General features: G+C 40.6%; 1 protein-coding gene across 1 annotated transcript; it reads right to left on the bottom strand.

Moving 5' to 3' along the window:
• Positions 1–1,786: 1,786 nt before the first annotated feature.
• On the bottom strand, positions 1,787–13,637 carry LOC310915798 (interleukin-9 receptor-like; the record flags this gene model as incomplete). The annotated part of the gene is made up of 9 exons (XM_083872938.1): positions 1,787–2,326; positions 2,818–2,902; positions 3,913–4,027; positions 4,270–4,444; positions 4,768–4,913; positions 5,600–5,793; positions 7,077–7,185; positions 7,595–7,691; positions 13,545–13,637. The coding sequence occupies 9 exons, from the start codon at positions 13,635–13,637 to the stop codon at positions 1,787–1,789; spliced, it is 1,554 nt and encodes a 517-aa protein (XP_083729064.1).
• Between the last annotated feature and the right edge of the window lie 1,162 nt (positions 13,638–14,799).

The raw sequence follows: 14,799 nt of genomic DNA, 5'->3' as shown, positions 1-14,799 counted from the left end.
GTTTTGCACTCTCCCTTCCACAGAAGCCTGATTTGCTTCTCCTTACTTATATCTGAATATAATTGTTCCCACTCTCATTTTGCTAATACAGTACAGAATACCTTATTAAGAAAACCAGATTTTATGAAAATTGTTAGATTTCTATATTATCTAAATTATGAATGTGTCTGCATGTACATAAGAAAGGCCTGTCAAGATCTGGTGAGTTGAAAATACAATTGATCTGACAATTTCAGAAAGCATCCCTCAGATTCTGAAGATTAGAAATTTGGGATTCTACATCAAACTATGCAATGGGATCTAAAAGTTTGGGATCACCAAAATCCTCCAGGTATGTGGCATTGTTTTCCTGATTTTCTTGTCCTGGGGAAATGACAGCAACTGTTAATGATAGCAACATCATGTTCTTCTCTTGCCATTAGATTGTGGCGGAGTAATAGAGGCACCCTTGAATATAGTTTTTGCAAGTTAAAAAGCACCAAGGACCAGAAATGGGATATTATTTCAGGTATCAGAAAAGCCCTTTGCTTACAACACTGAAAACAAATCTTTGCCATCACCCCCTGTGGCTGTCATACAAATCCCATGTAAACTCCTCTTTCTGTTTCTGTTTTTCTCAGAGAAAAAGACTGCTCACAGCGGTTCTCAGGCTTAGCACACTTTTTGGGAAGGCCGTCTTGACCTACTTTGTTTCTTCTAAATAAAATCTTTCTTTGCCTTGTCAAAACTAATCTGTGCTGTCACCAGAGAGACAAGGGAAGCACTCCAAAGAGTAACAATGAATGTCTGTGACTGTGTATATAGATGTGTCAGCTGGTTTGTGTGTGTACACATCTCAGCATGCTTGCTAAAACTGTTGAGCCCATTAAATCTAAGAGATGCAACTAAGACTCCAGAAATCTTTTTGGTAGATTATTAATTGCATATAGGATTTTCTGTGTCTAGGGCAGAAAGTAAACCCCCAGAGATTCAGCTCAGAAAGGCTCTACCTGTTGTGCAGATAGGCAAAGGACTAATCAGTTCTGAAGAACTAATAGAAGCCTTGGAGAGGCAGTGGATCTGGCCTGTTCTGTCATTAAATAAAGGTCATTCGTGCTGTTCTTCTTTTTCACCTTTTTCCATTAAATCAACCCAGTCACTTAACCTTTAAGTATTTTTTAAAGCAGTACATGAGGCTTAGTTATTGCAAAATAAAAAGTTACACCCATTTCAGTTAATAAAGAACAAGGCCTACTGCCTGATTACCTTTAAACAGAGAAATTACAAATTCTTATCAAATCAAAAACCCCTATAATTGATCAGTATCATGTTAAGAAGCAGAATTACTTTCTTAAGCAAAAAACAGTTTCTCATAATTTTATGAAAAATCATGTATAGTTTTTACAAAATGATGGAGTTTAAATCATGGTTCATCACATTGCAAATATTACTGCTTCCAAGAGGCACACAATTCTAATAGTTCCTCCTGAGGAAAAAAACAGGTCTGCTGCTGCCTCCTTAGACAAGAGGGTTACTGGATCTTGCAGCCGGAGGTTAATATAGGGAAGGGCACAGTCACGTTTCTCTGGGACCTCAGATGTTGCCAGAGTCAGGGTTTGCCATGCCTGTAGGGGTAGTATTTGCTAGACAAGGACTTAGTCACAATCTTCTGAAGTACAGAAGTTGAGGATGTATTTTAAAATGATACGTTTGAAATTGTCTGCAGAGTTTATGGTGCTTGGGAGGACAGTGTTGGGAGGCGATAGGAGAGCACAAGGAACTTTGTAGGAATATTCCTCAGGGAAGATCACTGGTCTTTCTGATGTTTAACATGACTATTGCCATTACAGACCTTCAGTAGTTCAGCAGAAATCAAACCTCCTGTGGTATCATTGTCACACAAAGTACAATAGTCACTACCACTGAAGGACACATCTACTATCCCCAAAGATTCTGGAAGCATAAGAAAGTCACCCTTTCCATGCTGTGAGTGAGAGGGATAATTCATTCCAACACTAGGGCTCTCAAGGTTGTCTTTAATTACTTCTGAGATTTTCAGGCCAATGGTATCATCAGCATGGTTTGGTGCAAACGACAGTCCTGGCCACAACTCTGTCTCTTCTGCTCTTATGTACCTGCTGGGGACGTATTGCTGGCTTGGACCTGAGGCAAATGCAAAGTTTTCTTCTGCAGTAACCACATCTGTGCTTCCTATAGGTTTCAATGAAATTTTGGAAATCAGTTCTTGGGTCTTTAGATCAGAAACTTGATCTGCATTGACTTTCCTTGAGTTGCTGGCCTCTTCTCTTTCAAGTTGGTTACAAGCCTCATTCGGTCCAACCCAGTCCTAATGAAAGCATCAATAAGTTTGGGTCACTTTGTATAGTTATTCCAAAATAAATTTTCTTTCTTTATGGCTTTGGCACAATAACCCAGATGTTTACTGCAAATCCAACAGGCAAAGTTAGAATAATAGGATAAAAAAGCCTAGCAGCTAATTTCACAAAATTTTAGAAGAATTTTTACAAGATCACACCACCAGAATACAATGCAAGCTACTGGTATTTCTTTGGTTTTTGAAAAAGTGCACCTTTTGCATTGAGTCTGAGCTGGGAGCCACTGAAGGAGTTCCACTTCTAAGGAGCAAGAGGCTGGACAGAAACTCTGGTGGTTAGCTAGTATATGGAAGTGGGAAAATGAAAAACTATGAACTTCCAGGAAGATCAGAACCATGTGTCAGCAACTCTGTTCAGGAGCTAGAATTATTAATCCCAGAAAAAAAAAATCCTCTTGTCATGAATGGAGGGTCATAAGAAAGAAATGAAATTTATTTCTTACCTTAAAATTCCCATTGTGCAAACTATAGAGTGGCTGAAAGAAAGTAGCTGGCGTGGGAATGTTAAAGCAGGTGAGGCTTTTTGCCCTAAAGTGAGAAAATAACACTTTTTAAAAATGGACAGTTTTTCTGTGTTCTGTCTCCATGATGCTGGTTAGATGAACCCCCCACACTTATGTTAGTAAGATTGCACAAGAAGCCCACTCATCATAATTTCTGACTTATCATGTAATTATTTTTCTGCCACCTGTGCATGCATTTAATGTTTCTAACCTGAAGCACAGTCTCATAATTTTCTTAGGAATATGTAACAAACTTAATATACTGGTCTATTACTCATTATATGCACTGAGCTTTGTTTATCAGTTTACTTTATCTAAACCACTAGTTCTGAAAGTTCTAGTTCCATTACGTTTAAACAGAGAAATTTTGCCAGACATCCTTGCCCCTTTATTGAAGTCTATCCTATAAAGATATTTTATTATGTGGACATCATTTATTCTGTTTCTCTAAGAATGATGTGTATATGAAGCATAATAATGTATGTCAAGGTAAAAAAGAAAGAGGGAGGAGATTTACCTATGCTCTGCCAGCATAAAGAGTTGCAGAGGATGGTTGAACTGAGGTTCTAAAACCAATATTTTTTTTTCTGTACAACTTGGTCTCGAATCAGAGTTAGTTAATTTGCTTATATTGGTATTTTACCTATTGACTCCTGCCAGCAATATCACATGATGTAGCTTAGCATTGACATTGGTTTAGCCGCCTTTATGGGTTGCCGTGTACTTGCACTTTTTATTTATCTACATGGAACTTCAAATATTTCCATGGGCTTAAATTTCTTTAACTCCAAGATGCCATCATCCTTGGGCTTTAGCCGAATTTGGGAGCCCCAAAAGGTACTTTGGTCTCCTTAAGGACTGTATAGTGGGTCATTAACTATTATGGCCAAGGAACATTCCAAGATTGTCTTTTGACAATTCTTTTGGAAATGACTGAGTCTGTGCAGCAGAAACAGGAAGGAAAAGGGATATAACGACTCTTGATTTACCCTTCTGAGGCCATAAAGATCAAGGGCCTTAACGAAAATCACATACCTTGAGGAAAGCTTGCAGCTCCAGAATAAATAGAGTAGAGTGCCAAAACTCAGAGGAATGAATAAGTACTGCATAGTTTTGGTATTTAGAATCTTTTCAGAGACTTTTGGGACATCTAGGAAAAGAATCGGCACAAAAATTTTTAATAAAAAGTCTGGAAGTCAAGATAGAACCCCAAATAATTAAACACTGCAAATTAAACAGGCAGCTAAAGGCCTTAAGGAAAGCAATTTGGCTATGAATACTTGAAGAAAGCCAGGTCTGATTTGAAAAGCTTCATTTTACCAAGTATCTTCTCTTTTTTTGGAACATGGGCATGAAAATAAATGAAGTAAGATGAAAAAACATTCTTTGTACCTGCTCTTTGAAACACTGTTGTCTTGCTCCAATCACTCCACTGACTGTGGAACGAATCCTCATTTTCAGAAACTTTGCAGCGAACTCTTGCAGTGTAAGAAATGCCACTACGGAGCTCTGTGGCTTCAATTTCTACTTGTGACAGTGAATTGGGCAGTGTCTTGTTCAATGCAACCTGCAAAGTATTACATAGCATTGCTGTTAATGAGACTGGGCAAAAGGATGGTGTTTAAAATACTTTTTTGTTGGTTTTTTTTCCCTTTTCTTTTCCAGATTTTTTTTTTTCTTAGATGCAGGAAGAGGGCCTGAATGATGATGGATGCAGGGTTCATGAGGAGAAGAGTTATTGAACTTCAGTATTGATGTAAAATCTCTCAGCCTTAATATGGGAAACCAGAAAGGCCAGCTTAAGTCAGCTGGTGGAGCACCCTGAGCTGAGTGGCAATGCCATTGTACCCAAAGAACAAGGCAGGATCACTGTATTTTGCATCCAGTTACCTCCCAGGATGTGCTGTATTCCTTATACTGCAACTCATATTGGAGAATTTCAGTGAGGTACCAAGGCACATTCTCCACACTCCACCATATCTGGCACTTGCTGGCAGTGGCATTGCTCTGGATGTCCATAGGTGGATCAAGTTTTACTGCAAATAGAGAAGACAGGGTGTTTTTCCTAGTGTTTGGGACACCACAAAAGAAAATGCATGATATTAGGGTGACTGAAGTAATGGAAAATAAAGCTGAGTCTAAAGAGGTATACTGACACTAGCAGTAGACTAGATTAGCTTACAGCATCAGAACAGCTACGGATCATAAATTAATGATAACTCCAGTAGTCCCTATGGTTAATCTTGCAAGCAAAGAACCACTCTGGATATCAATTTCTGCCCTTACAACATACCACTAATGCGGATTGGTTTTGAGCATTTCTTTGTAGTGCCAGGCCATGGGACATTCAGTTAAACCCATGACTCCTCATTATATAATTTCTTAGAGAAAAATAAAACAACAAAACAAACAAATAACTGAAGCAATCCAATTGCAAATTACCCAGGGCACAAGAAAACATGATGCAAATGAGAAGTATTGGTGAATGGTGCTCCAGAGCCAGCCCTTCTGAAGTGCAGGAAAAGTCAGGATGGAGAGACTCAGCATAAGGCATCCTTACTGGTGCAGTTCTCACAGTGCACTCTCTTGGGATGGGCAGTCTTGATTTTTTTCATTGTTTCCCCTTGTATCTTTGAGACATCCTTTGTTGGGCAGCATATCAGACCTATCCTGAAGCTGCGGGGCAGACCCTCAGCTCACAGCTCTGCTGATTTGTACTTACTGTGTTTGCGGGGATTGTACTCTGGAAAGATCACGTATGTATCGTTATGTCCAAAGAAGTTTCCTTGAAGAGAGACTCTATAACCATCTGTTTCCAAGATCTGGCTGACTAAATGAATTGTGCAGTGGTACTGATTCTGCATGCTCTCTATGGCAGTCAGATTGCAGCTGGCGTTGTGGCCCTTTGACCAGAGGCTAGAAGAATAAAAAGGCTGAAAGTTTCTTTTAGGTCATACAATTAAATGCTTTTCAGTTTGTGAATGTGTGACAGCTTAGCACAACACTACACTCTGGAAGACCATGAACCTCTTTAGTGCAGACAGCAAGCAAACCAGCAGTCCAAAAGCTGGATGGATGGCAGGGCTGGATAGGGAGGAAGAAGACACCTTCATAGCCTCACTGCTGAGAGCATCAGATCTCAAAGGAGTTGCACATAGCATCCAGTAGCTGTTCCCTGCTCCCTCTGAAAGTGAGAGCAGCTGTTGCTGCAGGAAAGCAGGTGGGTAGGGGGAAAGGAGTGGATGGACAGTTGGTTACAAGTGCATAGCACAGAGGTAGTGGATGGACAGTTGGTTACAAGTGCATAGCACAGAGGTAACAATAAGCTGTAAAGTCCTCTTTCACTACAAACAAACCAGTACTGACAGCAGAACACGTTTGAAGTTGGTTTGTCTTTTTGTGGTTTAGCCATTTATTAGCATTTTTTTTACATTGTGTATGATCCTACAGGAAACTGGGATATCACAGTTTATCAGCTTGCCCATCTTTCCATAGATTTTAAATCCAGTATTAATAAGAGTTAGGGTATTTTTTACTTAACTGTAGCAGAATATGAGGCATCTGCTGTCAGAGTGGCTTACCCTCATGTAATAGTTATGAGTGGTCAAGACAATGTTTCTACATAACCTAAACATTCATCTGAAGTTATCCTATCAGTTAGCAAACGATTCACCTGATTTCTTCTATTAGAGAAAAAACTATTCAGATAATATTCTAAATCTCTTATTAAAGCTTATAACTGGACTTGTATTTATATATAGCCTAATAGACATTAAACCATTAGATGTTTAATTTGTAGGCAAAAAGGAAAGAAATTATTAGAAGTTGATTAGACAGCTTTATGCAGGATAGGCCCTAGAAGTTCCCAGGTCATGAGGACCAGAGGCCAGGAAGGGAAGGTTCTGTGTGCTGAGATGCCTGCCATAAGGGTTCACTGAACAGATGGAGAGCCCACAGCTGACAGAGATCATGCAGCCAGGTGGACTTGACCTTTGCTGGAGCCCCTGAGGCTGTGGGATCACAACAGAGAGCAACTTCTGAGGTCTGGGGTGATGAGATGGCAGAGCTAGCTGTGCCACAGGTATCCTGCTGTGGAGGGAGCAAAGCCCATAGCTGGGCTCCATCTCTGCTTCTCAGTGCTGTCCTGTCCATGCCAGGGCTAGGGCTGCCACAGACAGCTCTTGGTGTGCAGCTCTTACTTGGTGAAATGCAGGTGGAAAGGTCCATCACCCACAGGCTTCTCCGTTACCCACGTGCAGCTCACAGTAGTCACGTAGTTATTCAGGCAGCTCAGGCCACCAGGGAGCTCTGCGGAGGAAGGAGACCAGAACTGGATTCATATATTACTGGATGATGCCTTACTCAGTACACTAAATAAATGCATTACTTGCTAGTACTTCCTTTGTTGATGCTGCATCTGATCTTCCTCATCGTGTTCTTACTCTGTTGTAACACACTTCACTGCATGAGATGAGTGTAAGATCTTAGAGCAGGGACCTTGGGCAGTGACTACGCTTTTTCTGGTGCCCATTTTGACCAGTATGAGTATGTGCTCAGTCCCTTAGGCCTGGCACTGTCAGCCAGCTGTACTGGTTCCTGGTACCTGGAAAGGGCTGTCACAAGATCTTGTGTTGCATATTGAAGGGTCTGTGAATGAAAAATGAGCAAGGCGTGTGCCTGTATTTGTACAGCAGACCTATTCCAGATCTCCTCTTACCTCTCCCTCTTCCTCCACCAAAGAGCAGCGCAGCAGCAGCAGCAATGCACAGCTGGAGGCCCAAATGCCACACAGCTCCTCCCATTACAGATAGTATCTAGAATAGAATAATCGTTAAGAGCAGTTTTGTGGGTATTTCTACCAGCAGATTGAAGCATAGCTGCAGGCTTCTGTCAGCCCGACAAAAGCTGATCCTGAATCTGTCAGAGAGGGCACCAACTTAGCTATATAATTTCTTTGATAGGAACTGTTCTTCTAATGACAGTAAACAGTACTTTACCCTAAAGCACCAGCTGCCTGAAAGGAAATCTACAATTCCTGCAGTTTTATCAAGGGTGAGAGAAGACGTGGATGTTCTTTCTTTCTGCATTTTTGTCGTCTGGATAATGACCATTTAAGAGCAGCAGAGAGCCACAGTGGGCTGGAACCGATGTTCATGTTACCCTGAATTCTGTTTCTGACCATAGTCAAAGCCAGATGCTTAGAGAGAATCGTAGCAGTAGAGCAGAGATGTTCATCTCTGAGCACTCTCAGCCTCCAGGCATTTGCAGCTCTTCCTGGAGCAACGTTATTTCTGCATATTCAGAAAACAGACACAGAGAATAACTGATATGATCCTGGTCAAAGCACTCATTGGGAGATATAGAATACTTATGGCCTAGTCATTACCCCAATTCACTGAAGGGTTATGTAAGGATGAAGTATATCTTCTGCAATATGGGACACTACACCTCAACAAGGTTATACTAGGCTCACTCTCTTTGTAACCAAAAATTCCATTCTCTGAATTGTCTCCTGATGAAGTTTTAATTTAAAATTATACTTTTTCACTAAGTTTCTGATTTGATGATTTTTTTGGCAACATTTAATATGAAGAATATGGACCTGATCTGTTCAGCAATATGTGGTGTTTTAAAAAGATGTTTCCAGTTTGCCTTATTTGCTGTTACCTGAACACAGCAAATGAGCCCAGCACAGCTGCAAGAAGAGTGCTGCTCCAAAGAGCCTGAAACCCAGAAAACATGGAGTGAGTTTGTAGACAGAGACCACTAATCAGTATAAACAAAAACAGTTTCTTGAAAAATTAAAAAAAAATAAATTTGAAGGAACAATGTTTGCACTATTTGACTAGCACAGACACCAAACTGAGCTTTACAGCTGGGGTAACAAGAGAATGGAATGTTCCATCTCAAAAGAGCTTGGGTTAGTTGTTATTATTAGAAAAAAAGAAAAAATAAAAAAATACCAAACAAAACTTGCCAGAGATTATGATCTTTCTTTCAGAAAAAAAGCTGGGGGAAAGGGAAGGAGTGTCAGGACAGGAGAAACAATCAGTACAGCATTAGCACAGGACCAAGTGTATATAGCCTGACTATAGAGTAAGACTGTGATTTCTAACCAACAAAAGGTCTGACACAGTCTGTAATAGAAGTGAGCAAGAAAAGGTCTATACTTAGCAAGGACTATGATATAGTAATTGTTAGGATTGTTTTGCTGAAGAGATTAAGTGAACTGATCCACGACCAAGAATATCCTTCTAGTCATGAGTTACATAAAGCCAGACAACAGCATCCATGTATAACTACTTGCATGTGATTATGCCTGGCCATAGTGTCCCTTGTCTGAATTAAATTGTAAATAATTACAATGTTTTGGAAACTGATCAAGAGAAAAGGGTATTTCTGGCTTTTACTTCACCACCTCTTTAATTATGGGTTTTTCATAAATATCCTGTTTTGCTGCACACTTTCTTCAGGGTGGGGGTTGTTGAGAGGAAGTGTCACCATTAGCTGATTTTAGCTGAGGGAGGCTGGGAGGTATGTTGTCTCTCCTGCTTATCATTTTAATCAGGTTTGCTTATGGTCCCTGTGATAAATACAGTAATACTGACTAAATATGAAATAGAGAGAGCTGCATTAAGCAGAATTATACATGTACTTACAAGAACTTCTTCAGGCACACAAAAAAATAAACAAACTTAGATAAGTAAGATATGTAAACCAGGACAGAATGCTTCCAGGTAATTGCTGCTAATTTGATAATCCCCCCCTCCCACCCAAGAAGTTCCTTGTTCATTTCTGCAGTGTTTGAAATGTGTTAGACATTTCTGGCTCTCTAGCTCACCTGGAGACAAATACAGCATGTTTAAATGCAAATTTTTGTGTTAGAAGCCATAAATGTTAGTCATAAGTAGGTCACAGAACACTGAATTCTGAAAGACTTATCAGAAAATAATTTCAGGAAGTAGCACATAACCAGCTGAATGAGATTCTGCAGCACATTAGTGCAATTAGAGGAGCTAACATACAGACTGTGGATACAGATCAATTAAAAGAAAAGCTATTGCAGCTACATGTAGCATTTATAACACCATTAATTAATTTCTTCTGTTGGAATCAACACTAAACAAAAAATTGCTGTCAATATGAAAATGCTTCTGAAAAGGGCTATGCGAATGGTTTAGTCCTGGAGAACTTTACTCAGAAATCAACAATTACAGACCAAGTGAATCTCTTTAACTTAGCCAAGGGAAAGGCTAAGTAGTCATGTCACACCTGCCATAATTATCTTACATGAGGAGATGATTTCAATGAGGAGAAAAGTACTTTCTTTTCTTTACTTTCTTTTTTAAATCTATGAGAGGAAGATGGAAAGAGTCCATAGTTGGACACTGAAGGTAGATACAATTAGACAGAAATGAAGTGAAGAATTTTTACAAAGGGGAACAATCTTTATTGCTGAAACCTCTTGCCTAAATATATGCAAGACTTGTAGTCTTCCTGTTAGCTCAGATGGAAGCTGAATACTAGCAGTGCAGGTGCAATTACAGCAGCTGGTAGCAGTGGAAGACAGATCAACTTCTTAGCTGGATATCTTGAAGACTAGACTACTTCCTGCTTTCTTGTGTTCTAATGCCTAGTTTCTGCAGCACTGCAAAGTTGTGGGTGAAGGCAGAAAAGCCATATGAGAACTATTGTCAAGAAGGGAGAACCACCTCCACTATGCAGGAAAGAGAGACAAAATGTCTGAGATGATGCCCTGAAGTGATACACCAGATATGCTGCCAGCAGTCTGTCAGCGCCAGGAGGTGGTAGTGACCTTAATTTCCAAAGTGGTCTCAAGCTGGCTGCAATGGTGTTTCTATCCGTTCTGTTTTCATGTTTCCAGGGCAGAATTCTGCCTGTTATCCGCTCAAGGAAATGAGGCCTTGCAGCTGTGCCTTTCCCCTCCCCTCATCTAGTTCCTGCATCCACTCTCCAAAAGCAATTTTACGTAATTTTAACCAGAATTTGTACAACACAGATTTTTCCAAATGCTCTCATCTGCTTATTAACATAATAACAGATGATTGACTGTTATTGATAAACCTATCACCAGAAATTCATATTCTGGGATTCACCCCCAGATTTAGGGTCCAGTTGAACACACAATAAAAAGATAAAATTTTCTCATAAGAATTTGTAAGTTAAAATAAATTATTTGATAGATACCACTGAGAGAGGAAGTAGTACAAGCAGTTGACAACACCGTCACAGCATGTGGGTAGCCTAGATATCATCTAGGTTTTAGAAACTCTGTAGAGCAGAACTTTACAGGGAGACCTAAAGAATTATATAGCCCAAGAGAATTGTAAGCAGTGCCTTCAATGTGTAAGCAGTAGCATGGAGGATGATTAGGAGAAGTACATTTAATGATCTAGTGGGGGGTGGAAGCTGACATCATAGAGTGAACTTCTAGATGGGGAAGTGAGAGAAGACAAGAGGACAAGAAGAGGCTGTCAGTGACTTTAAAAGTGGGGACAAGAAGCTTATGCTTGATGAAATAGAGAGATAGAAGAATTTTATAGATTGTGTAATGGGCTCAAAGGGATGGACACAAAATAGGATTTTTGTATCTCTGACTTTTGGATGACTACAAGTAAAATCAGTTTTACAAAAGCCTGATAAAAACATGAAGTATCATGTAAGAGCATGAACAAGGATTTCACATGGAGATGTGTGCATAAGGTTCTTCAATATGCTTGGGTATCCTTTGATACATATGATATTATATGCCAACCTACAGCAGTCAGGCAGGAGTTCTAGGTTTTATTTCACTTCTGACATCAACTTTTTTATAAGGTATGTTGTTTAACCAATGTAATTTTTTCTTGTTGCAACTCATTCACAGTCTTGTATGCTCGCCTAAATCTGAGAGGAAGTCAGAAGCTTCAGACTCTTTCAAAGTATGTTTTGCTTGTTCTCATTTCCCAGGACAAGATTCTGATGTTGAAAGACGCTCAACAAGGTCTAGCAATGCATATTTGCAGCCCAGAAAACCTGTTGTGTCCTGGGCTGCATCAAAAGCAGCATGACCGGGTTACGGGAGAGGATTCTACCCCTCTACTCTGCTCTCGTGAGACCCCCACTTGCAGTACTGTATCCAGTTCTGGGGTCCTCAACATTAGAAGGACATGGAGTTGCTAGAGCAAATCTGGAGGAAGCCACAAAAAATGATCAGGGAACTGGAGCCCCTCTGCTATGGAGACAGGATGAGAGAGCTATACTTGTTCAGCTTGGAGAAGAGAAGGCTCCAGCCCCTGCCAGTACATAAAGGAGTTGTAAGAAAGCTGGAGATGGGCATTAAGTGATAGTGCAAGGGGGAATGGTTTTCAACAAGCAGAGGCCAGGGTTACATGGGGTGTTGGGCAGAAATTTTTCTCTGTGAGGACAATAAGACATTGGCACAGGCTGTCCAGAAAAGACATCCCTACCCCATCCCTGGAGGTGTTCCAGGTCAGGTTGGATGGGGCTTGGAGCAACCTGGCCTAGTGGAAGGTGTTGATGCCCATGGCAGAGGATTTAAACATCCCTTCCAACTGAAGCCATTCCAGGATTCAATGATACAATAAGTGGTGCACAGTGGGAGCCAACACAGCAGATCTGGAACCTTGAATGCTCAGTTTCTGTTCCTTACATCTTAGCAACTAGTCATAAATGACCTGCTCTCCCTTTGCCCTAATCCCTTCCTTTGCTCACATCTCTCCCAGAGGCAGTACCAACAGGCACTAAAGAAAGGTAGGACTCTGACTAACACCTACAAAGTAACACAGCGTCAGGCAATAGTATGTCTGTACCAACAGGTACAGCCCTTCATCCACTGAGATTACCCAAAGTGCAGAACCTCCAGAGCAATCTGCTGTGCTAGTATGTGTAATTGGAAGTGTGTCCATTATAAACAATCACCTCTGCCCATAAGAAAAGATTTTTGTAGGTCCTTTAAGAAAAACTATTGATACCTTATCTACCTTCTGATCACCTAGGCCTCTAAGCACACGTCTGACAGAGGCACATCAAATGTGCACAACAGGCTCCCATAAGACTTATCCTGGGGAATAAGGAAAAAGTAGTTGGATTTTCTTATCTGCATAGATTATCCGAGAGAACCACATATAACCAGCCCTTTTCTCTCTTCATCTTTGGAGAGCCATTTTCCCAACAATTTGATGCCCACAAACAGCAGTGTATTTTTAGATGTGGTAAAATTGGATCCCAGAAAAGAAGCTGCTACAAAGGATGACTGCAATAAAGCAATATTCATAAACACACATATATATACACACATACATTAAAAAAGTATGTTTGTGTCTGCAAAGTCCCAAACACCAAGGATGATTTTGGCTGGATTCCTTTACATTAATTTCTTGCAGTCACAGAGGAGTACCTTGTTCAAGATGATCCTTCTTTCAAGCACAATCCATCAGAATTAATGCAATAGTGTTTTGTGCTCAGCAAACTATCAGAACAAAAGTGCAAAGACACTTCTGGTCTTCAGGTTCCTAGTTCAAGAAACAACATTTAGAATTCCACATTTAGATAAAAAAAATATTTTGCAATATTTTAGATCAGTAGATGTCCCCTAATATTACATACTGGAATGCATGGAACAGAAATATGTTAAATTGTCTTACCAGCTCAAAAGAAATGTCACTTTTCACACCGCTTCTGTCCCTTGATAGTTTAAGCTGTGTGGTTTGGTGATCAGGCAGTAGCAGCAGTAGCATAATAAAGCAGAGCTTACTGTGCCTGATTTTAAAGATAATCTCAAAAACCAATGAAAAACTGCTCCGATTATCAGATTGAGTTAAAGTAGCTATATATGTAATTTCTCATTAGTCATGGAGAAACAGGAATTTCTCCTAAAGGGTTAACATTTAAAAGGCCAAGTAATTTGCTGAATAGAAAAGTATCTGCTTGCAACTTTTATATAAATAGGTCAACAAAAGAGCTTTCTAAGTGACCTAAAGCCATTTCTAGCCCTGTGTTGATGTTGGGCTAAACTGCTTCCACCCAAGACCTGTACCCAACTGTGTTCAGATCCTTGCAGCACCCCTGAGCTGCCCTGTCCTGTACTTCTTCCACAGCCAATTGCTGCATTGTGCTCAAAGGACAGCTGTGGAAGTAAAGGCAAACAAGCATTGCAGTGCTTCCTTGTCCTGATCCTAGGGTGTATAAGGAACAGATCTTCCCATGCCCAGCAGCAATGATGCAATGGCAGTGTTACAGCCAGGATCCATCCAGGCAGTCCTGTATGTGGGTCTAGGGCTAGAGAATAGAAAGAGAGTAGCAGTCAAAGAACAGACTGAAAGAACAGCTTCTGGGGCCAAGAGACAGTGAGGCAGGGGCCATGCAGAAATGGAGATGGACATTTCCAAATTGGTACATCAGATTAGATTGTGGTGCTTCTCCCCGTACCTGTTTTTTGACCCTCTCATTCCTGGGGGGGGGGAAAAGCCAAATTAGAACTGCTAGGTCAGGGACATTTGCAGTTTGCTCCTCAGAGGCACTGAAAACCCCCCACCTCAAACCCCTCCACATGCACAGTGACAATTCACTGACCAAAAGCTTAATTATTATAGCTTGCTTCAAAGGGAACAACTTGCATTATTCTAATACCCTTGTGTCATGTACTTGTTCATGAAGTCTGCCTCCTAGGGTGAGCAGAGATAACTTCCAGCCCAGCAGAACACCAAACCACCACCTTCTATCAGATGTAGAGCCAGATAGTGTCCCAATAACAGAAACGGTTCCTTCAGCAGTTCTGGGGCCATCAATACAAACGGAAACAGAGAGCACAGAGAACTGAGATGTAAAGGGCCCCAGAAAGACAAGCAAGTTTCTCCCTTGAGCAGCCTGGGGTCAGTTAACACAGTGTAGTTTCTGAAG

Source organism: Zosterops lateralis (genome assembly GCF_965231275.1).
Source record: "Zosterops lateralis genome assembly, chromosome: 15".
Classification (NCBI taxonomy): Eukaryota; Metazoa; Chordata; class Aves; order Passeriformes; family Zosteropidae; genus Zosterops; species Zosterops lateralis.
This window is presented reverse-complemented; position numbering and strand designations above follow the sequence as displayed.